General features: G+C 39.3%; 1 protein-coding gene across 1 annotated transcript in view; it reads left to right on the top strand.

The window, feature by feature from the left end:
- Window positions 1-21,268, top strand: part of TJP2 (tight junction protein 2) — a 62,701-nt gene extending 41,433 nt beyond the window's left edge. The window contains exons 4-24 of the mRNA XM_083883855.1: window positions 813-937; window positions 2,621-2,723; window positions 3,169-3,748; window positions 5,177-5,280; window positions 5,423-5,576; window positions 6,572-6,680; window positions 6,791-6,930; window positions 7,440-7,506; window positions 8,645-8,795; window positions 9,537-9,645; window positions 10,252-10,462; window positions 11,785-11,972; window positions 13,026-13,121; window positions 13,229-13,308; window positions 13,778-13,988; window positions 14,401-14,501; window positions 14,884-15,096; window positions 15,461-15,571; window positions 16,535-16,870; window positions 17,282-17,367; window positions 20,381-21,268. Of these exons, the coding sequence (XP_083739981.1) occupies window positions 813-937; window positions 2,621-2,723; window positions 3,169-3,748; window positions 5,177-5,280; window positions 5,423-5,576; window positions 6,572-6,680; window positions 6,791-6,930; window positions 7,440-7,506; window positions 8,645-8,795; window positions 9,537-9,645; window positions 10,252-10,462; window positions 11,785-11,972; window positions 13,026-13,121; window positions 13,229-13,308; window positions 13,778-13,988; window positions 14,401-14,501; window positions 14,884-15,096; window positions 15,461-15,571; window positions 16,535-16,870; window positions 17,282-17,367; window positions 20,381-20,552 (3,447 nt within the window). The 3' untranslated portion in view covers window positions 20,553-21,268. The remainder of the gene's footprint in view (window positions 1-812; window positions 938-2,620; window positions 2,724-3,168; window positions 3,749-5,176; window positions 5,281-5,422; window positions 5,577-6,571; window positions 6,681-6,790; window positions 6,931-7,439; window positions 7,507-8,644; window positions 8,796-9,536; window positions 9,646-10,251; window positions 10,463-11,784; window positions 11,973-13,025; window positions 13,122-13,228; window positions 13,309-13,777; window positions 13,989-14,400; window positions 14,502-14,883; window positions 15,097-15,460; window positions 15,572-16,534; window positions 16,871-17,281; window positions 17,368-20,380) is intronic.
- Window positions 21,269-23,779: the final 2,511 nt, after the last annotated feature.

Below are 23,779 nucleotides of genomic sequence, written 5' to 3'. Positions count from 1 at the left end.
AATTTGATGTATTACTTTGCCACTATGTTAAAACATTTTGTTCAAATGTAGCATAATTTGTAATTTTTAGTGATATGATGTGTATGTTAAATAGCTGATAAAGTTAAACTTGTGTAGTTTTGTGCTCACCTTGATGTCAGCAGCTCAGTTATGCTGACAGTTCTCTGGTTTACTCTTACTGACGTGCGTCCTTGGCATTCTGTGAAGCACTTCTTTGTTTTGTGAATGCTATCTCAGAACATTTAAGGATCTGTTATTTCTATTGTGACAGGTTTGACATATTTTACATATTTAAAATATTTACATATTAAAAATAGTTGATTGTTACAGGGGATGATTATATAGACAATGCACAAGTTTACTATTTGCTCTTTGTAATCAACCGTGATCTTGTTATTTTTTACTTAGCAATCATAATGAAGATGAGATCCTGGGAAAGCTATTCCACTTTCCCAGGCATCACTAACAAAATAGATTCACCTTACAAAAAATTTGGTATGAATAACCCATGGTATGGTGAAGCAAAATGCAGGCAAATTTAGTGAGTTTTTCACTTAATTGCTAACAATCATAAGACTGTGGAGGTTTTGGAAGACAGGAACTTGTCATCTTGATACATAGATGTGTAAACCTAATCTTTCTTAAATCTAGAGGTACTATGTGTTTCTGCAGCACTCTGCATGCAGCTGTCATATTTTAAATAATATCTACTTTGAGTACCATCACGAGAACATTCATTTTCCTCTTCTTTCTCCCTGTCAAAATTCCTGTCAATGTATTCAATTGTTACTGTATTTTGTTTTGTTGTAAAGGATTCAAAACGAGGATTTGGGATTGCAGTTTCTGGTGGCAGAGATAACCCTCATTTTGAAAATGGTGAAACATCGATAGTAATTTCAGATGTTCTCCCAGGTGGTCCAGCAGATGGATTACTTCAGTAAGCACTTTTTTCTTTGGCATTTGGAGGGACATGGCTATTGAATACATAAAACCTTTAGACAGACATGGTTGAAATCCTGGTGATTTAATCACCTCAAGATTTGGTGCCCTCTTGAATATCTAGATGTCTCTTAAAAAAAAAAAAAAAATGAAACAAGTAAACCCTACATAGAGATGTTACTTGCTATTTGGTAAGACATTATATTTCAGTGGTGGTGTTGAAGTCTTTAACAGTTCAGGATATTTCTTTCACGATTGCATTTCATTTAAAAAAATAGTAGAAATTACTTAGTATCTTAAAATCATCCTCCTTGTTCCTCCTCCAGTAAACATGTTTAGTGATCAATCAATTAAAATTTAGGAAATCAGCATAAGTAAATTGATGATGGCAAGTGAATACGAATATATTTGTATTGTGTATACCACTTTCAGACAAAACACATTCTGAAGAAAAATAAGGGCAAAGCTGTTCCTCCAACAAATCAAGGAATATAGGTCTAACCTTCAGAGTGTATGGGTAAAATCATCCTGTCACTTAAGTAGGGTAAAATGAGCACATGTAGATATTGCAACGCTAAATTCAATACTAGCTTTATATGTATGGACTGTCCAGAGAGCTGTTTTAATGCTTGCGTAAGTCTGGATGAAACTGATACTGAAATATAGCATGCTGTTCTGGCATCTTCGTCCACTAAAAGAAATTGGAAGGTTATGAAAAGAAGCACAAAAATCTTTTAGGAGTTGGAGTGCCTTACAAATGGAGGCTTAGAATAAACGATCTTCTTATTTAAAAAGGAGATTGTGATGTGATTTGATTATAATGAAGATAAAACAGTTGGTACCAAAGATTTCTTTTATCTAGCAAAAAATGGCAACATAACCAGTAATTTGTTGAGCTAGTGCTCTGACTGTAACTTGGTAGTCACCAGAATAAACCATTATGAGGAGTATGAGGATGGTGAAATGTGTTTTTTTAAAATTTTTAATGGTCACTTTTTGCATTGAAATGCCTTTATGGAATTTATGGGATTAAATTTATCAGTGTTATAGGGCTGTTTCATAGGGGGTTAGGTGTTAGTGGTCTATTTGATATGCAAGAGGTCTAACAGAAAGTTATTAATCTCATTTGGCCTATGTTTTAGAACAGGGAGGGCTTCTTGTGTATTATTGTTTTGTTGGGGTTTTTTTCTCCCAGTCACCTTTTAAGAGTAGATGTGACCTGAACACCAGACTTTAAGAAAAATGTACTGCAGTTTTACTTGTCAATATTTGTCTAAATACTGGTATGGCTGCAGCAGTTTGAAGCTTTCATGAAATTATTATGTGAAAGAAGTCTAGCACTAGGTGTGAAAAATCAGGAGTCCTGGAAGAACTAAATAAAAAAGTTTCAATATTCATCACAAATGTTCTTTAAAAAACATTATGGCAAGGTGCTTAAGCTGAACACAGTATATACAAAGATAGTGCTGCTCAATGTCTCATTTTTAGATGTACCAAAGCTGCTTCTACTGTTCAGATATTGTAGAGCTGATATAGCAAACACAGTTTTAAAGCAAAACTCCTTGTTAAACTGAATTAAATCCATCGGTTTCCTCTATTAAAAAAAAAAATGTTCTGCTGTTTTCATGAAGACTTCTCTTAAATCCTCTCTTTCCTTTTTTATCTCTCTCCCCATTTTCAGAGAAAATGACCGAGTGGTCATAGTTAATGGGACCCCCATGGAAAATGTTCTACATTCTTTTGCAGTTCAGCAGCTTAGGAAAAGTGGAAAAGTGGCCACCATTGTAAGTAAATTCCAAATGTATTCATTGTATGATGATATGTACCTATGTAACCAGTCAGGATTTTGGTTTTCTTCTATAAAGTGTAATTAAAGGCACAAAGCAAAGCAGTCCTTTGCCAGATGCAAAGTACAAAATAAATAAAACAAAGACATAGTTTCTGCAGATGAAACAAATTGAAATTAATCAGCAGTATCATAAAGTTGTCTTGTTAAAAAACTGAGAATAAAATATGTTTATTTTACTGAATAACAAGTGGTACAAAATAGAAGTTATGTGAGGCAAATGATGTTCTGCCTACACAGATCTTGTCCAGTAATAAATAAAATAATTGTTCTTCCTTCTGTTTTTCCCCAACATATATTTGAAACATGAAGAATATTCATCTGTTCAGTTTCACATTCTGATCTTTGATAGGAGTTTGTTTGTTTTCTATTGTACTGAACAGGTAGTGAAAAGACCAAGGAAAGTGCAGGCTGCTGTGCTGCAGAGAAGCCCCTCCCTTGACTATGAGGACAGACCTTTAGATGTAATGGATGACCATGCAGAATTTGATGGCAGAAGTGCTCGAAGTGGCTACAGTGAGCGAAGCTGGCAGAGTGGAAATGGAGGGCGCAGCCAAAGCTGGGGAAACAACCTGGATCAGAGTTATAGGGATGAGCATGACCGAGGGCGTAACCGAAGCAGAGACCGTGACAGAGAATGCAGCTACAGCCGTAACAGAAGTCGTGGTAGGAGCGTGGACAGGAGCTTGGATCGAGACTACAGACGGGATCAGAGCAGGGGAAGGAGCATCGACAGGGATGCTGCCTATGAACGGGACTACAGAGGAGACTACAGCCCACCCAGTTACAGTCATGGATCCTTATCTGATCCTAGATATGGGAGGGACATGAGGAGTCGTAGTCAGGACAGGCTCCGTTCCCGCAGTCCTTCACCTGAAATGCACCACCGACATGAGTACCTGGGACCACAGGATCAGAGTGCACCCATCAGTGTTCTCTTAACAAAAGGCAGACATAATGAAGGTGGGTATAATAGGGAAGGAGAAGAGTCAACTTCCAGTACAGCATGGGTTTTGGTGGGGAAAAGGGAAGAGCTGAATCACTTTCTACTTTTGATTTTTTTAAATGATGGCTTAAATTGTTCTTTCATTGTTTCTGGCTGATTTGGAATGTTGTTTCCCCAGAGCCTTGAACGTTACCTCTGAACAAAGATTTGTTCACCCAAATAATTTCAGTCTTTTCAAACCACTATGTCCATGGTTTTCCATTTTCTCTGCCCTTTTTTTCTGGTTCTGATGGATCTGATCATGATTCAGATTACATTCGGTACATCTACAAAAGGGTTAGCTAGAAAGGGTAAAGAGTAGACTCTGCCTTTAGTAGTACAGGTTTTTTGGTTCTGGTCATTAAAGAATAGTGAAATAGCAGCTGAAATACTGAAATAACAGTATTTCAGCCTTTTTTGCTGAAGTGTGTAAATGAAGACAAAAGCCTTTTTTTCACTGTGAAATAAGGACTTAAGCTGGAAAGCATATCTGAGATTAGGTTGTACGTAATTTTTTCTTTTTGGGGTGTGGGGAGTTAATTTATTTCTGGAGGGGTTGGCTGTAGTTGTTGGGTTTTTTCCTAATCTGTCCTGTTTAAATTGTAATTTTAACAATTTTTTTGCTGATTAAACTTAGTATGCAGGAGCTAATATCTTTTTTTCATTGACTCTGGCAACAATCCTTTTTCCTTCTTCTTCCTCTGCATCTAGTGTTTCCACTTGTAAAGATAATGCAGATATGTATACAAATAAGGAGACATTTAAGGTTCACTTGTATGTTTAGCTATACCATAATAATCTCTGGCATTCACATGGATACTTTGCAGACTTGCTGAAATGTGGTGATCTTTAAAGCAGAACAACATTTTGTTGTTCTAGGATGCATGTTTTTTAAAGATGTTGCCTTTCTTTTTAAGTAGCAAATATACTGACCCAAGTAACTTAGATCACAGGGAAAAAAGGGGCAGGGGAATAAAAAAAATTCCTTTGCCTGAAGCAACCTAGGCATTTCCTGGAGTACAGATAGAACAGGGTCAGCATGCAGCAACTGATGAAAATAAATACTTCCATTAGTGCTTTTTTACCCTTTTCCCCCCTCTATGCCGTGCAAAATCTGAATCAGCTGCTTACATTAATAAGCAGCTCCAGAAAAAAAGACCTTGTTTTGCTGCTGAAGATGCAGACCAGTTGTCCAAGTGTAATTGGATTTGGGTTGTTGCTTGTTCATACTGTAATGGCAGCACAGGTGTGAAGACTCAGCTTAGGGTGAAGTGGGTTTACTAGACCTACTTTTTTTTTCTCTCTGATGGTATAATGGTGTTTGATGTATGTACACTGGGTGGTTTTTAAAACAATGCATCCTCGCTCATCTCTAAAGCTGCCATGGATTATCTTCTTGGTTCCAGAATACGGACTCCGTCTTGGAAGTCAGATCTTCATAAAAGAAATGACCCGTACTGGCCTAGCAACCAAAGATGGCAACCTTCATGAAGGAGATATCATTCTCAAGGTCTGTTCTGGTTTTACTGCTAGCAGTTTGGCTGTCACTGGTTTTAGTGGTTATTCTGTACTAAGTCACGTTATAGTCAAGTTCACTATTAAACTTGAGCACAATGTGGACTTCTTTGTTATTGTTGCCTTTTTGTGTCCAGATCAACGGTACAGTGACAGAGAACATGTCTTTAGCTGATGCCCGAAAATTGATTGAGAAATCACGTGGGAAACTCCAGCTGGTTGTTCTCAGGGACCGAAAGCAGACACTACTCAACATTCCTTCATTGAATGACAGTGACTCAGAAATGGATGGTGAGGTTTAATGTGGATCCAAATTTCTGGACTCTCTGCAAGGACAAAATGGAGCTTGTTTTGCTGTGGGAGAGTAGTATTAGGTTCTTTAAGAGAAACAATGAAACACAAACAAACCTAAGTAACAGTCAATTAAGCAACAAGTCCCCTTCCTTTAGCTGAAAATAATTCTGTAGTAATCCTTCAGTTACATTTCAGGAAGGGGCAGAGATGGAAGGACCAATGTTGGTCTGGCAGAATCAATCTTACTTCTTGAAACAAGCAAATCAGTTGGTTTAATAAGAATTTTTAAAACAAGTGCATTGGACTAGTCTCTCCTTCTGAGGATGTTAACATTCATGTTAGCATTCAAATGGAGGGAAGAAGTGTCAGGATAAGAGGAAATTAAGTGCCCCCAGATAACTGGTTTCTGTTCCCAGCACCTGTTCTATACAAGTGTGTGAGCTGTATCTCTCAGCCTGATCTTGCTTCGGGAAGGGCTCAGAATGTTTGGGAGAGCAGGATGTTAAATTATTTGGAACAAGATACTTGCTTTTCTGGTGTCAGAAAATGGGATGGAAACTTTCTGTAGGTTTTACTGTGAAGCCTGAGGTGTCATTAAAATCCGAAGACCACTCTTGTTTCTTTGCCACTGAAGGACAATGATGTGAAGGTGGTCTTTAGTTTGGAAACCTCCATGACACCTCAAATCAAAGCCTGCTAGCATTAGCTAGTGCATGTGTGGTATGCTCAAAGTAGTTGTGTGACGTGAGTGTGTTTCTTAAAAGTTGTGTGAAACTTTCCTGAAATATTTTGGGAGGGTGGAAGCACTAAAAGGCACTTCTTGAATCTTCAGATTCAAGATCTGAAGGCACTTCGGATCTAGCTTGAGATGAGAGTGGGCTGAAATGTACAGTGTGTCCTATATGTGAAAACTTTGTAAATACACATGCTGATCAGGTGAGCAGATAACTTAAACAAATCCTGCATGTCTTGATTTGCCACTCTCTTTACAGATATTTCTGAAATAGAATCAAACAGATCATTCTCCCCTCAAGATGACAGATTACATAATTCTGATCTAGATTCACATTCATCCAATGAAAAACTGAAAGAGAAACCAAAGTAAGAAATTGTATTCTCTATTTCATTTTTCTCATGGTTATCAGAGTTATTCAAATATATGCATTCTTATCTGATTTCGTGACACTTTTTTTTTTATTTCTTTCTTTTAGTGCAAAAGAGGATCCCTCCAGTAGAATGTCCAGAATGGGAGCAGTTCCTACTGCATTCAAATCAACTGGTGACATTGCTACTCCTGCTGTTACAGCTGTAGACTCAAACAAAGAACTGAAGTACCAAGATGACCCAGCAGGTCAGAGCCTGAAGGTTTTGGTTGCTTTTTTTTTTCTCCCCTGGCCACAGAATGTCCATTCCCTCAACCATGTTGACAAAGCTGGTATGCTCTTCATGTAAGCCCCACCCTGACCACAGAGAAGAGGTTTGTCTTTGCTTTGTGGTGCAGGGAAGAAACACCTGATATTTTTTGATGGCAGCTGCCTATTAGAATTATCATGTGAAAAAAGCAAATGCTCTCCTAGAATATCTGCTGTTAGACCTTTGCTCTAAGCAGATGAATGAAGTCTGATCTAGCTTGCCTGAAAGAGTTGTGTATCTCTTCCTTCAACTTTTTTTCTTTTCCAAGAATTAAAACAAACAAACAAACAAACAAACAAACAAATTAGTCAGACATGCTTGATTTTTAAATCCATACTAATCTTTGGCATGGAGGGTTTGATTGCTATTTGGTAGCTAAAAATTCCTGTTATTTATAAGTTTTCCAATATCTCCTTTTTTTTTTTTTTTTTTTTTTTTAACATTTAGTGCCTCAACCAAAACCAGCTACACGAACAATTCTTAAACCCAGCCCAGAGGACGAAGCAATATATGGGTAAGGCGGCACTTGCTGAGTTCTTTTGCACTCAGTATTCTTCCAATGACCAGTATGTGATTCTTGTCTGCATGGGTTTGTGTTCTCTCTCCCATTGGGAGTGATACTCCCTTTGTAGCTTAATGCTGAGAAGAGATGACATCAGGCTTCTAACTGATGATATTTAAGATCAACTTAGCTTTAGAAATATATGCCTGGAATCTACCTGGAAGGTATAGAACACCCTGTGTTTCTGGACTTGCATGGGAACACATGCAAGACTTTTGTTTTCTTTTTATTAATAGGAAATCAATTTACATGTTTTCTCTTGAGAGTTTCCAAATGAGAAACTGAAGGAATAGGAGTGTTGGAATTATAAGGACAAGCTTTAAGTTTTGAAAATGTTCTGTATCTTGGTGTATTTTCTTAAATGGATTTTCTTCTCAAACCTTTTCTGGGTTGGACCCTGCATATGTTGTCATTGATGTGCAAATTAATCAAGTGATTATTCTGGTGAAGGGGAATTTATAATACAGGCTTAGGGTATTACCGAGAAATGCTGACAGATAAGTAGTGTCCTCTGAGTTGGAAGGTCACTCAGGCATGCAGATTTTCTGACAGCAGAAAAGCTGAACCTAGTCCAATGAAAGGACTGATTGTTAACATATCAGTAGATTATACTTGAAAATATTTCTCATTACATTGAAGACTTCTAACAAAGATGTTAAACAGTAAAGAAAATAAGTATCAGTTTAATTCATATGACAATTCATTAGATTATAGAAGAAAAAACAATGGGTATGATTATTCATAACTCAGTCTGTTTTCACAAAAACCGCAGGTGTTCATATGACAGAGAATATACTGTAGGTAGGGAGGCACTTTGGGGTTTCAAAAACAGGGACCTGTTTCCCTGCTCCATCAGATCTGTGCATGCCACTTAGTCAGTACTGCTAGTTAATTTTCCACTCTGAAAAATGCAGATTCTTTGCTTCTTGCCTTCACTGAAGGGTCACCTCTGTAAATATGGCCTATATAGTGAAAGAAGGGAGATGAGAATATTGTTAAGGAGTTGTAATTTTTTTTCTTTTGGTATCCTAATGTTGTTATATGCTTGATATCCGGCCTTACTTCCTTTTTCTGTTTGTAAATCCTGTAGTCCTAATACAAAAATGGTGAGATTCAAGAAAGGGGACAGTGTGGGTCTACGACTGGCTGGTGGAAATGATGTAGGGATATTCATCGCTGGAATTCAAGAAGGTACCTCAGCTGATCAGGAGGGTCTGCAGGAAGGAGATCAAATACTTAAGGTATATGTCCCTAAAATGCAAATAACTTCTATATACTCTTGTTTGCTTCTTAGTGGCAATATGGGAGAAATTATGATCTCAGAAATCAAATTATTGATTTAGAAGGGTGTGGTGAAGGGATCTTACAGAAATGAGTTTTTGAAGGAGAATTGTATATCTAGCTTTAAGTTGTTTATAATGTTGTGGAAGGAGTAGTTAAATAATAATAAAGAAAAATGTTGCAAGATGGGACAATAAATTTTTTGTACTATGTTTATTCCTAGTCTTGGAGGAGGAAAAATATGGCCCATCATAATTTTCTTTTATCTTTGTCCACTTTATTTGGGTTATGTGATTTATTTTTCAAGTTTCTGATTTATATCATCCATGCCACTTAATTGCTTCATTCTGCTTTTTTTCTGAAAATTCACTTTCCCATGGAAGGTTAATGTAATTTTTCCTCTACCCCTTTTCTCTTGCCTCTTCTAGAGGCTGTTAAAATTGAAAAAACAATCTAGCAGTGTACAACCAGAACATTTTATTTCAGGAAGATTACTGTTAATAGCTGGAATTAAATATTCACAAGAGACAATCATTGATTTATATATATAGAGAGAGAGAGAGAGAGAGAGAAAGATAGATATAGATCTATAAAAAAATAGTAAGGGAAGAGAATATTAAGGATTTTTTAGATAAAAGAAAAATCTGTGGTTATTCCTTTTATTGTTGATCTATCAGTTGTGGGTTTTTTTTGATATGTAGGTAAACACTCAAGACTTCAGAGGCATTGTTCGGGAAGAAGCTGTTTTGTATCTCTTAGAAATTCCCAAAGGTGAAACTGTGACAATTTTGGCTCAGAGCAAATATGAAGGTAGGCGCTTTGAAAAAAATGTATGTATATATATGAATTTTATAAGATGTGCTTTATCAGTGAAACCACAAATAATCTTTCTTGTGCTTATTTTTGATAGCATTTTAGTTAATCTCCTTTTCAGTAGTTGAGAAGATAGCTGTATTCCATACATACAAGGCTGCATGTGTGTTGTGTTTTTCAGAGCACTTCTCCATGTCTTTTATTATTAGCAAATAGCAACTCTTAATCCTGAAAAGTGGTGAGGTGCTGCTTTTTCTTCTGCTTCTCTGTCTGTAGCAGCTGGGAGAAGATCTGCTGTGCCTTGGCAGTCAGAAGAGATTTGGTCAGCAGAAGATGGACAGTTTTATTCATGAGTAATTAAGGAGCAAGAAAAGCTTCTTGCTTTCCTTTTGGGATAGCTGCCTTTTGCCCTGGAGCTGAAAGGGCTGTGCACATACAAGTACAGAACACTCCTGATAAGTGTGTGTAGGGGAATGTAGATCTCAGTTTTTAAATGTTTCTGAGCAGATGCTTAGAATTTCAAAGCTGTATTTGCTAGAATCACAGCTTAATCTTTCTTTCAAGTATAAAAAGATAAAAACTAAAAGGGAGGTCTTGTTTTAGTCTACAGAGACATCATGGCCTGTGGCAGAGGAGATTCATTCTTCATCAGGAGTCACTTTGAGTGTGAAAAAGAGTCACCACAGAGCTTAGCATTCACCAGAGGGGAGATCTTTAGAGTAGTTGATACACTGTATGATGGCAAACTGGGAAACTGGCTGGCTGTGAGAATTGGAAATGAGCTGGAAAAGGGCCTCATTCCAAATAAGAGCAGGTAAGGTGGCACCATGTCTTTCTATCCACTGTTAGAAGTAAGATTTTTTCCCTCCACCATTTTTGCTTCCTATGTCATACCTTTCTTCCTTTCAATTCCCCTCTAGAATGTATAAATTATTTTGCCTTCACTTTTACAAGAATTGTGCCTATAAAAACTGCATATTTTAGAACCATGGAATTAGGCAAGGAGACAGTGAGAGAGGGTGGTGTTTTCGACATACCAGGCCATTATTTGCAGCACAGACCTAGAGCTTCTGTCTCTGCAATCAACCAAGCTTTGAGCAGTAGCTGCTTCAGTTCCTCTTCCAGAAAATGGGTGGTGGGTCCTATTTTTGTTTGGGTTTTCCATTTTTCCCCCATCTTCTTCTTTGTCTGTCCACCTTCACCAAACAAATGAAAGACCCCAACCAGAAATAAAAACTAAACAAACAGAAACCCTTCCCTTTAGGAAGTTAATGATTCTTTGTGCAAGAGTACGCTGATGATTAATCTTTTAGAAGAATTCAGTGCTTGAATTTCTTATGTATATCCTTGTGGATAGTGTTTTAAGTATGTATTCTGAGGCTCTTTTATTTACTTTTTTTTTGGTAGTTGTAGTCTGTATTTTTGTGTGAAGTATTGACTGAACCACAGCAACATTTTTGATTAAATATGCTTTCCTAATCAAAATTCATGGAAGGTAACAATAAGTGTTCAAATGTGTACAATGCTCAAAAGAATTAAAATTAATCAGAAACCTCCCCCCCCGCCCCGCCAAAAATCATAAAAACACAACCAAACTGCTGAATTTTTAGACTGGAGCTTTTAAGTTCTTGAGTGTGGTTGTGATTTTATGATGGAAGAAAAAGCTCACAACTACATGATACACATGAGTTACAAAATACGCTTCTTGTGTGGCTTCCCTGTCTGTTTCCTGGTAAGGGCGTTTTCTCCTCTCTGTTAATTGATCTGACCAAACCAGCCTTTGTTTCTATGCTGCAGTGACTTAATTTTTTAGGCCTAATGAGAAGGGAATAGTGACAGTAATTTCTTAGGCCTTCAATTCTGAGTTGCCCTCTCTCACCACCTCTTTGCATTTGCATTCTTCTTTTTATGCTTGTGTAAGTTACCAGTTTAGGACCTCAGCTTGTAGCTATGGCAGGTGAGAGCATTGTTCTGACAATGTATTTGCTCCAAGGCAAAGGCACCTGAACTTGTCTGCTTTTACCTCCACTCCTTCCTATCTATTTGGCAAATTATCTGTTGCAAATTCAAAATCCAGTCAGTTAAAGCACCCTTGCCTTCTTTGACTAGTTCTGAACTCCCTGCTTTCTCTGTCAGAGCTGAACAGATGGCCAGTGTTCAAAATGCCCAAAAAGATGGCTCAAGTGATAGGGCAGATTTCTGGAGAACACGTGGCCAGCGATCTGGAGCAAAGAAGAATCTGAGGAAGAGTCGTGAAGATCTGACAGCTATTGTATCTGTGAGCACAAAATTCCCAGCCTATGAGCGTGTTCAGTTGCGTGAAGGTAGGTGAAACTGCTTTGAGCTGGCTGCCCATATATTGCTGGCTGCTTTAGCATCCAAATGTTTGGTCAGCTAAGAAAGTTGATTTCTAACAACTTCTCACAATGTTAAATTAGAACAAGAGGAAGTGATGACATTTTTCTCAGAATGGAGATTTCTGGATGCTACTAATAACTCTATGAAAAAGCTTTTTTATCTTCTTAAACTGCTGTTGTTCTCTCTTGTCTCCAAATTATACCTTCCAGTTTTAAGGTTTAAAATGAAAAAGGGATAAAGCAGCAGGACTTTCCTTGTTTCCTCAGATTCTTCTTGGTTAGCTCTGAGACTACAATCCATACACCTGAGATCAACCTCAGTCTTCATAAATAACACTTCAATAGTAGCTTCAGAGCAAATAGAACCTAAATATTTTCAATGGTCTGGATATAATCCATGGCTCATGTGGTCTATCTCCATGATTGTAAACTAGCTGTATTACTAGTGATGAGCAGATCAAGCTGATTTTCTGAGTAGTAGCACATGAGGGTATTCTGGAACAAAATAAATAGTTAAAAGTATTTTAAAGGAGATCCCCGATGCCAGGATGAAGACTTAGGGTAATGGCATTCTACCATTAACTCTGAGGATTTTGTTTTCACTTGCTTCAGCATGAATAGTAACATAGTTCTACATTTCTTTGCTTCTTCAAGCTGCCTTGAAGTAGATTTATCATTTGTGTCTTTATTCACACAAAAATATAACCCACTGTTTCAAGGTTCATGGAGTTTTGACAGATGGAAAGATAAATGAAGATCTGTACATTTTCAGATGTTGAATATTCTAAATACAATTCCACTAGAAGGAATAAGAAAGCTGTTAAATCAAAAGTCTCTTACTTTCTCAGGTAGTAAAAGTAGTTTTCTCTATTATTAGTTGCACCAGCATTTGAGAAATTATTTTTAAATATATTTTAATAATTTCAGCTTAATTCTTAACTTTGGACAGTAACTGAGGGTCTTTTATCTATAAAACAAATCTTTTCAGATTTCTTATTTCTCCAAATATTTTTCTTTCAGCTGGTTTTAAGAGACCTGTGGTGATATTTGGCCCCATTGCAGATGTTGCTATGGAAAAGTTGTCAAATGATTTGCCTCACCTGTACCAGACAGCAAGTAAGTTGTCCTCTTAGTGTCTTTTTCCTCCTTAACTGAGAGAATGGATAACTTAATGATCACAGCTGCCTGGCCACTCTAGATGAACTAAAATGTTTTCTTTGCAGAGACAGAACCCAGAGACGCAGGTTCAGAGAAGTCAACTGGGGTAGTTCGCTTGAACACTGTGAGGCAAATAATTGAGCAGGTAGGGCATTCCTCTGAAAACTTCATATGGTCAAAGGTGTGGTGTTTGATCTGTTTGCTCCTAGAACTTTCAGAGTACTCAAATTTTCACTGCATCTGTTTCTGTAATAAGCTTAATGGTAAAGCTGTTTGGACAGCTTCAGCTGTCAACAGGAATTCAACAGCAATTTTGGTAATTTTTATAGCTTTGAACCTGATATTAGAAATCACATTTTCTTTCTCAAGTCCATTCTAAATTTGGGCAGAGGAGAAACTGTTTTAGTTTATGCTTTCTGAATTCACCAGAGGCTTTACAGTCATGCAGTGCTCTACTTGCTCTTAACACTGTAAATATAGTATAACTGTGGGAAAACATTCCACAAGCTGTTCTCTTACTTGGACATAAATATCGTGGTTTTCCTAATCGGATGTTCCAATCACTTCCACTTGTTCCCACATGTACCACATTGACTGGCCTTTCTTGTTAACAGGATAAACATGCTCTGTTGGATGTCACTCCTAAAGCAGTGGACTTGCTAAATTACACCCAGTGGTTTCCAATTGTAGTCTTCTTTAACCCAGACAGTAAGCAGGGTGTGAAGACCATGAGACAAAGGCTATGTTCTACATCAAACAAGAGCTCGAGAAAACTTTATGAGCAAGCAAACAAACTGAAGAAAACTTGTTCCCACCTCTTTACAGGTAAGGAAGAATGTTTGTTTAACCTTCTTACTAAGTGAGTAGTGTATGGGATTGTATAAGGTTCCAAACATCTACTTATTACTCTGCATATTAACTCATGCAGGCTGGAACTAAAGAGTGTGAAGGTATGGTCATGAGTAATGCCTTCCTTGACTAATTTCAAAGTTCCTTGTTCTACCAAATTCTAATGGAGAAGAAATTGTGAGCTGGTGTACTCCCATTAAAAGATAAGTGATTTAATAAGCTTGGAAATGGACCAACTATAAAACAAAAATGCTTATCAGTGATCTAAATGAAGTAGCTGTTAAGTGTTCTCACATGCCTCAACCAAAAAGGGTTAAACAGCAGAGAATGGATAAAGGATTGCATCGCATTTATCATATATATACACCTTTTCCTTCAATTTTTGCAGCAACCATTAATTTGAATTCAGCTAACGATAGCTGGTATGGTAGCCTGAAGGATACAATTCAGCAACAGCAAGGAGAAGCAGTATGGGTATCAGAAGGAAAGGTAAGCAATCAGTTCATACTCTCTGAATCTATACAGATGTTTCCAAGTATCTCTTGCCCTTCATAATTTCATTTGCTAGTGGTCAGTAGGCTAGACAAATAGTCAGTTGATGTATGTCTGTAACAAAAAAAAAAAAAAAAATTATTCTTTCTGTGACATTTTGGAGCTTTCATCACTAATGCTGGACTAGGGGACAATGATGATGAGGGATAAACTTTTACAGGACTTTTTGTTGTATTTGTTGTATGTATTCTGCATTAGTTTCTTACAGTTCCACAGTATCATTCCTAAGGGCTTGTTTGGCCTGATGTTGAGTCATAACTGGACTTTAATTCTAATTTATTTAACCTTTGTTCCATACTTCTTACTGACATTTCCCTAGATGGATGGCATGGAAGATGATGCAGACGATCGTATGTCTTACCTTACTGCCATGGGTGCTGACTATTTGAGCTGTGACAGTCGGCTGATCAGTGACCTGGAGGATACAGATGGCGAGGGTGGTGCATACACTGACAATGAACTTGATGAGCCTTTGGAGGAACCAAGGATTTCATCTGTTAGCCGATCCTCTGAGCCTGTGCATCATGAGGAGGTGAGATGATTGGATTTTTCAATAAGACTGAACTTAATGCTTTTTAAAAACCTTTTATGTATGGCTTAAAAATCAGAGGGTTTTTTTTAAACAGCATTTTTACCTTATTTCTGATAATGTTTTAGAGCTACACTATGAAGAGGAAAAATAATAATAGCTCTGTTTTTCTGCCTAAATTTATAGATTTGTTGATGCTGTCTTATGACCTTGAACTTTCCAATTACATTTGCAGTGATTGTAGTCAGGTTGCTGGCAGTCTTTTGACTCCTCATTACTCTTCCCAAAATCATAAACTTGAGAGAGAGGAAAAATGATTGAATTACTGGCTACTGCAGTGAGTTTTGTCTCTTATTTTCTTTCACAGAGTTTAAAAAAGTTTACTCCAGAACCAAGGGCTCAGTTGAGAAAAGCTGGTAGCAGGGAGATCCTTAGAGAACCAAGTCCACCTCCAGCATTCAAGCCTGAACCACCTAAGGTAAATTTGTAGAAACAAATCTGAATACAAACATCGTCTTTCTGGAGAACTCTCCAGGGTGCCAGGTGGTCTTTGGAAAGAGCAATAGACATGGTCAGAAACTAAAAAAAAATTTAAGTGTGGAACAGAAGAAATGATCGAAAGTGTTTCAAGATCAAGCAGAAAGAAGGCTTACAGAATAACATGATTCTCAAATGCATGTGATCTCTAATATCACTTTTGCATCTACTAGCAAACTGAGAGGCACTCTTTTAGCTAAGCAAGATCAGAAGTGGGCTAATTACCAGGAAAAACATATCTGATGGCTTTTACTATGAAGCCCAAAATCAGAATCTACCACCTGACCATCACTAGGAATTTATGTTAACTGTTTGTTCAAACATTGCTCAGGAATGAAGCAAGAGGGAAAAATTACAGTGTTTGGACACTAAATTCTATTTTAGATATTTCTGAATTCACCTGACCCTGAAGTCCTTTTTTTGTGAGGATCAGTGTCCTCATATACTCTGAATATTCAAAATACAGCCCAAGTGTGCCTTGACAATGAAGACAGGGCAGAGGAGGACATGCGCAGGGAAGACAAAACTGAATATAGAACAGAATTGGGTTCTCTGCACCTGTAAATTTTAGGACATGATACTCCACATTAAGCAGTAGTGAAAAATTTGGGGCATCAGCTTTCTCTGTGCTGTGCTTGTAGCTCTGGTAATCCTTAACAAATGGGACAGACAAATGTCTAAAACTTCTAAATGTTCTGGCCTTCTATAGGCTGATGTGTAGTCTATGAGCATACGCCCAAAATGTTGCAGCAGTTGAAATATCTTTGAAGTATTATGAAGATAGAACCTGATAAATACATAGGCAAAGTGAGTACTTTCAGATTAAAGCCTTCTTTTGAAACTGTAGTGTGTAGCACCACATTATACAGTTGCTGATGTAAACTTTGTGGGTTTATACCTTTAGGGAAAGTTGCAAAATAAAGAGGATCCATATGACTTCCCCAAGAGCTATGACTCCAAATCGAGTAATGTTGCTGTCAGCAGTGAGACTTCAGCTGTATCAGCTAAAGCAGCACCACCACCTGTTTCTGTGAAACCTGCCTTTGGGCGTCCCATTCTGAGAAACTCTCAGCCAGCCGTCCTGCCTGCAGAGGAGGAGGAGGCAAAGGTGGAAGAGGAAGGAAGTGAACAAGAAAATACTCCAAAATCAGTACTAAGGAAAGTAAAAATATTTGAGGAGATGGATCACAAGGCAAGGATGCAAAGAATGCAAGAGCTACAAGAGGCCCAAAATGCCAGGGTATGAAGAGATGCCTTTCCCCCTCCTGTGCTTTGCGACCTATAGAACAGCCAGAGTCCTGAAAACTAAAATCATGCCCTTTTGGAAGCACAAGTTTGGGAAACCACATGCAGAGACATACTGTCATTCGTGTGTACTTGTGTATAAAAAGAGGCAATATTTTAAGTTTTCCTATTGTAACTATAAAAACCTGACTTCTAATAATCCTGCTGCTTTTGGCAATCTGTTGTTCTCAAGTGTGCTTTAAATTACCAGTCTAGCAAAAGATTATATAATTGTAGGAATATCAATAGGATGTTACCAATTTGTACTTTAATTGTTGTAGCAGTGAACTGCTGGATCCTAGATCCTAATACAGGATCCCTAATAGAAGAGTTTAAAAGAGTTATTTTCTTCTGCTTTCTTTTAAAGCTTGAAATAGCCCAGAAGCATCCGGATATTTATGCTGTCCCTGTCAAAACACAGAAGGCAGAACAGAACTGGCCCCAGCCGATGAGGTACGGTGTATCCAGTTCCAAACACTCTGTCTCGATTCTGGACTTTGCTGGCAGGAGGAAAACTGATCTTGCCAGTTTTTGTTCATACAAGTCATCCTGCCTTGGTATATCATTTTCTTGTAGCGCCTCAAAGATTATCATAAAGTGGGGCAGAATTTTAGCAAACTCTTCAGTGAACTCATTTCAGGATTTTTTTCATTTAGTTTATTTACAGTAAATTCATTTATAGTGTTTGAATCATCTGGGAAGAAACAGTGTATTCTTTCACTGAAATATTTACGAAGTGTTATGGCTTAGATTTGATTTTCTGGCCAACACATTATTTAATGTGGTGGTTTTATGTTTGCTGAATTTTATTTACTAACTATGAAATAGAATTTTGGGAGAAAAAGGCAAAACAGGCTTAACTTAAAAGTAAACAGGTAGCTTATTAATATATAATAAAGAAAAGGAAGAAAAAACCTGAAACCTTTATAACTTTTTTCTTTTCACAATGTTGACTTTTTTACAAACAACATAGAGACAAAACCTGTGACATTTAGTTAGTTTCACTATTTAAATATATAGTCTTTTATCAATTTTTCAGGAGAGGAGTCTCTTGTTTACCAGGGAATTCTCCCACTAATAACCTAGAAAAGTTCTCTTGCGGGTGGGAACTCTCACAGAAACAGCCGCCCCAGGGAAAACTCGCTTCCATGTGGTCTCCTCCCATCAGCAGTGGTCCAAGCCGCTTATGGATCATGGAACTCAGGCATCTGGGGTGTCACCTTTTAAAGATAAGCAACTTCAAAGCAAAGAATTTGTCATCTCAAGATGTCTTCTCACTCCCTTCACTGGTGGGGGAGCTCCTCATACAGTCCATCACAAACACCTTTGCTCAAAAATCCACAGATCGTCTCCCCAAATGCAAATTTTTCCATGATTTAAAGAACAATCTACCAACGGAGTTCATTTCCATAGCTCAAACAAGAAAGTCCAGCCAGCAGGCAACAGGCAACTCCTTCATCCTTCCTCCGATTCATCTTTCACTGACACTCTCTCCATCTGACTGGTCTGCTGGGTCCTCTCTTTGTTCACTCTGTCTCTCTTCTCTCTCTCTCTGGGAAGAGCTAAGTTTTAAAAGTTTCGTGTTGGCAGGAAAGAGTTAAAGCTTGCCCAGGCCTGCGGTTGTCAGGGGAACTCTGCCGCCAGGATTCTCCAAATCCCGGGAATGGGGAAAGCTCGGGCCGGCGGGTCCTGGAGCGGCCCAGGGGATGAAAGGCCCCAGCCCCGGGTCTCCTCCAGGGCGGGCCCAGCTCGGAGCGGCCGCGGGCTGAGGCTCCCCTGCCCTGCTGGGGAAAGGGCCCAGGCCACGGGCCGGCCTCGGGCCAGCTGCCCCCCACAGGGGGAGCGGCAGGGGGTTTCCAGCTGCTAAAGAACCGATCCGGGCCGGGCCGGGACACGCCATCCCCTCCCCGGGCTGGCAGTCTCCAAAGGAGAGCCGGGACTGCCGGACCGCCTGGGAAAGGCGGGAGCCAGAGAGGAATCCCGGCCTTCCTTCCAACTTCAGGGCTGTGTGTTTCCCAGAGGTGTATCCCTGCGTGCAATTGGCTGTTTCGGTTATCAATTCAAAGAAAACTACTAATTGCACCTCAGTATCTGTACTAAACTAACACACAAAGGCAGTTTTTTGCCCTGGTCAGTATTACAGAAGCTGGGCTGTGTTCATATCCTCTGATGTCCATTTTACCTGTGCTAGATATTTGATGACTGTTAGTCTATCCTAAATATTTGCTGTTCTAATAACAATTACTTACATGCTTATTCTTTACAGATATGTAGTGTAGCTAGGGTAAACTAAGGATGGAAGTTGATACAGGTGACGCATCAAATCTCATGAAAGTACAAGTTTTTCATTAACATTCAGTAAGTTCTGGACAGGTTGACCACTGCGTCACCTTACCCTACACACTGCACGTTTCTAGGACTCGACACATACGCAAGAGCTAACACACTGCATGATGGATTTTGTTTTCTGCTCTTCAGGACTCTCAATTTTTTTCTTGCATCGTAGCAACAGCCAGTAGAAATGGAACTTATTTCCTAGTGAGTCAAATGCTTTGATGCCACAGTAAATAATCTAAAATGCAAAGATGAAAAACTGGTATTTTCTGGATTTCTTGGCAGGTTCAGAAAAGCATTCCTTTTTATATAGCATTGGAAGCTTTATAAAAGTGATGAAAATTAATCTTTCACGTTTGCAGTGTTTGCTTACAGGTAGAAATCAGTGTTGTTGTTTTTTTTACAGGAGTGTTAATGATTGGCCTAGAAGGCAGTATTTAAGCCCTGGGAGAAAGCTGTAAGGAGAGCATGGGTTTTTCCAGAGCATGGGTTGCAAAAATCATGACGTTTGAAACTGAGGAAATACTGTGCCCTGAAGGATTCTATTTTTCTGTGTCTGCTTAATGTAATGTCAAATGTGTACCACCACACTGTATAAAAAAGCAAATGTGTGGGTTATTTTTGCCCACTTTTAAGGCTAAGAGCCTTAGTGAAAGCCTTGAGTAAAAAGGCTACCACTTCAAGAAACGTCACATAAGAAGTGTTTGGACATTGAGACAGAAGACTGAGGATGTAAAAGAAGGAGGCATAGAAAAAATTCTGTGCAAAACTGATTAAGGGAGATGTCAATTGGGGTAGCAAAGCTGAAAACCTCTCTGCTCAGGGAATAGAGTACTATAAAGCTGTTGATGTCTCCATATGTGCAGGGATGTTTAAAAATTTAAATTTGGCATTTCTCCAGGTAGGTTGAATACATCAAATCTGAGCACCATTCTCCAGCTTGATGGAAATAAGATGCCTCTCCAGATAGATTTACCATGGTCATGCAGTTTTTTATTGGCTAGAAGGGGTTTCACTTGCTCCATCTGCCTTTCTCAGCTGTATATGGCCATAAAGCAGATACTAAGCACAACAGTTTTCCATAATGGGAGTAGACATGATCTCTTTCTCTTTCCATGTTCTGCTATGTTAGCTCCAGGCCTCCAGAACCCCAGAAGCCTCCTGTCAGGCCTTACCTGGAGAGCCGTGTCAGTTACGGCAGCGATGCAGAGGAGGAGGAGGAGGAGTACCGCCGGCAGCTGGCAGACCACTCCAAGAAGGGCTATTATGGACAGCCATCCAGATACAGAGACACTGAATTGTAGGCTTGATAGCGTGTCCACGTCTAACACTTTTCTGAGGTTTCTGTTAGTCTTGGAGAGCTGTATTTTTACTGGGGGTGGTGTCAGAGGGTATGCTACTCAACTCAGACATATCTATACACTGGAACTGGAAGAGTTCGTTTTTTGGGGATATTATTTTGTCAGCATCTATGAAAAGAAATCACTATTGCCTGAATGCTGTTGCCTGTTTTATAAGGACCAAATCCTTAAAGTTTGTGTTAATTCTTGACATTTTCGTATTTTACTATAAGCCCTCCTTTTTCCTTTTTATTAACACTGCCTTTTTGGACTGTTCTGCTGTGTTACGAAAGTATGATCCCAGAGATACACTTCCTAATGCAATAGAACTAAATGTGAAAGTGTATTTGAAGAACAGTAAGTGCCTTTAACAAGAAGCATCTGAAGCTGTTTGTCTTGACATCTGATACTCGGTGCAAAGCCATAACACACTAAAAAGGGGATTGACTGTTTTACCTATCTTTATTTTTTATCAGTTTCATGGTAACAATTTTCCTTGCATGTTATTTTTCTAAGTTCATAGATGCATATGCAATATTCATAAATACTGACTGTACATATTAAAGGTGCAATTGACTGGGTGGTTGGAAAACACCAGGATGTGCTTAAACAGAGAAAATGGTGTAGAAAATTCAGTCACATATTAAAATTTACACAGACTGCAAATAATAAAGTATATATTCTAGACCAACCTTGTGTATCTAATTTTTCTTTTCAACAGTATTAGTCTAGAACTGCTGACTTCCATGAGTACAGTGTTTCAGTTCAGAGTCTCCTTCTGTTCAAGTAACTAGGAAACATCCCTATTGATGTTCTGAACATCATTTTAAAATCTGTCATGATTTAAAACTGGTGCCAAACTATGGAATTCCTGCAAGAGACTTACTTTTTTGAATATTAAGTTTTGCCTCACCATTTCTGCTCTTTAGCCTTATACAATAAAATTCTTGAAAGTATCACAGAGAAAAAATTCTTTTGATCATACAATATGAAAGATTTTTTTTAATGGTCTTCTAAAACTAAAGTGCCTTCCACCCCTAAGCATTCTATTCTGTATTAGAAATTCTTCACCAGGAGGGTGGTTCAGAACTGACTAGAACAGGCTCCCCAGGGCAGTGGTCACAGCACCAGCCTGACAGAGTTTAAGAAGCATTCAGACAATTGCTCTCAGGCACATGGGGTGACTCTTGGGGATGGTGCTGTGCAGGTCCAGGAGCTGGGCTCACTGATCCTTATGGCTGCTTTCCAACTCCGGAAGTCCATGATTCTGTAACGCTGTCTTTAAAAAGGTAGAATTTTCTTGTCGAAGCAGTAGAATGAGGAAACTTGTGCTGCCTAGATTAGAATCATATAGGTTGGAAAAGACCTCCAAAGATCAAGTCCAGCCATAAACTGAACAGTGCCAAATCCACCACAGAACCATGTTCTTACCATATCTGCACGTCCTAAATTCCTACAATGGTGGTGACTCAGCCGCTTCCCTTGGGCAGTTCTGATGCCCGAAAGCCCTTTCTGTGAACAGATTCTTCCTAATACCCAGTCTAAAACTCCCCTAGTTCAATTTGAGCCCTTTCCTCTTGTCCTGTCACTTGTTACCTGGGAGAACAGAGTGACCTCCACCTCACTACCAGCCTTATAGAGAGCCCCTGAGCCTCCTTTTCTCCAGACTGAACACCCCAGCTGCTCCTCCCAGGACCTGTGCCCCAGATCTTCCCTGGCTCTGTTGCCTTTCTCTGGACACACTTCAGCACCTCAATGTCTGTCCTGCAGTGAGGGACTCAGAACTGAACAGAGCACTTGAGGTGTGGCCTCACCAGTGTCAAGCACAGGGAGTCAATCCCGTATCTAGTCCTACTGGCCACGTAATTGCTGATCCAGTCTAGGATGCCATTAGCCACATGAGTACAGCTGGACCACGTTCAGCTGCTGTTGACAGGCACTCCCAGGTTCTCTTCTGTTGAGCAGTTTTCCAGCCACTCATCCCTCAGCCTGTGGCACTGCCCAGGCTTCTTGTGACCATGAGGGGCATTCACAAGGGCAGGCCTTGGCACTTGGCCCATCAATCCAGCCTGTCCAGAGCCCTCTGCAGAGTCTTCCTATCCTTGAGATCAGCACTCATCCAGCTTGGTGTCATCCACAAACTGACTTGAGGAGGCACTTGATCCCTTTCCAGTTCATTGATAAAGAAGATACCAATATAATAAAAAATGTGATTTAAATATACAAAAGACATGAAATATATTGACTTAAATGCGGTGTAACAGAGCGGAGGGGTTGCTCTCCTAGAGAGGCTGTTTGAGCTCGATCTGTCCCACGGCAGCCGAGGTTATTGTGGTATACGGGGCTGCTCCCGAGGCGTGTCCAGCACTGGCAGCGGAAGGCAGGAGGCGCTGGTGGCACCTGCAGGTTGCCACCAGAGCTGCCCAGCTTCCAGCCGCAGCCCAAGCGGGCCCTGGGACGGGCAGATGGGACATGATGCGGCAGGGTCGCAGCTCCATCCCCCACTTCCCAGCCCCCATTCACTCAGGGATCATCCACCTCAACCAGGAGGAAGTGGCAGAACTTTATTGGATTCACAGAGAAACGCAGTGACAAGTTATGAGGAAAAGGTTGATCTACTGAATGCCTTTTTTGCCTCAACGTTGAACAGTAAGAGCAGTTGCCCTCTGGGTACTTGGCCCCCTGAGCTGGAAGACAGGATCTTTATAGGTGACATAGACAGTGAGGATCAAGTGCTGCTCAGCTGATTTGCACAGGGCATTGTTATAAATGAGACAGCCAGATGTGAAAAATAAAAAAACAGAATTTATTTTTCCCGTAACAGTGAATGCGGAAAGCCACGATAAAAAGACAGCCCCGACCTCGGGATTGGCACCAGGTGAACATATAGACAAGCCTCTATTGAACTTATCCTCCCCGTTCATGAATCCCATCACCAAGAGTCAAGTTTTTATACTCTTTTTTTTTTTTTCCCAAGGCTAGATTCTTTGTCCACATTTCTTTGGATGATGTATTCTTGAGTTTTCTTTTGAGGCAGTATTCCTTTGAATAGTTCTCTGGCCAGAGCCTGATGAATTGATGAATTTTCCGGGAAGGTTGCATCGGGTATGCCCAGAGTCCCATCTGATTCGACGTATCCTTGATTAATCATTGCCAATGGCCCATCTCCAGGGCTGAGACCTTCTTTTGAA

This window comes from Zosterops lateralis (genome assembly GCF_965231275.1).
Source record: "Zosterops lateralis genome assembly, chromosome: Z".
Lineage (NCBI taxonomy): Eukaryota > Metazoa > Chordata > Aves > Passeriformes > Zosteropidae > Zosterops > Zosterops lateralis.
Note: the sequence above shows the minus strand (reverse complement) of the source record. Positions and strands in the feature narration are given on the sequence as shown.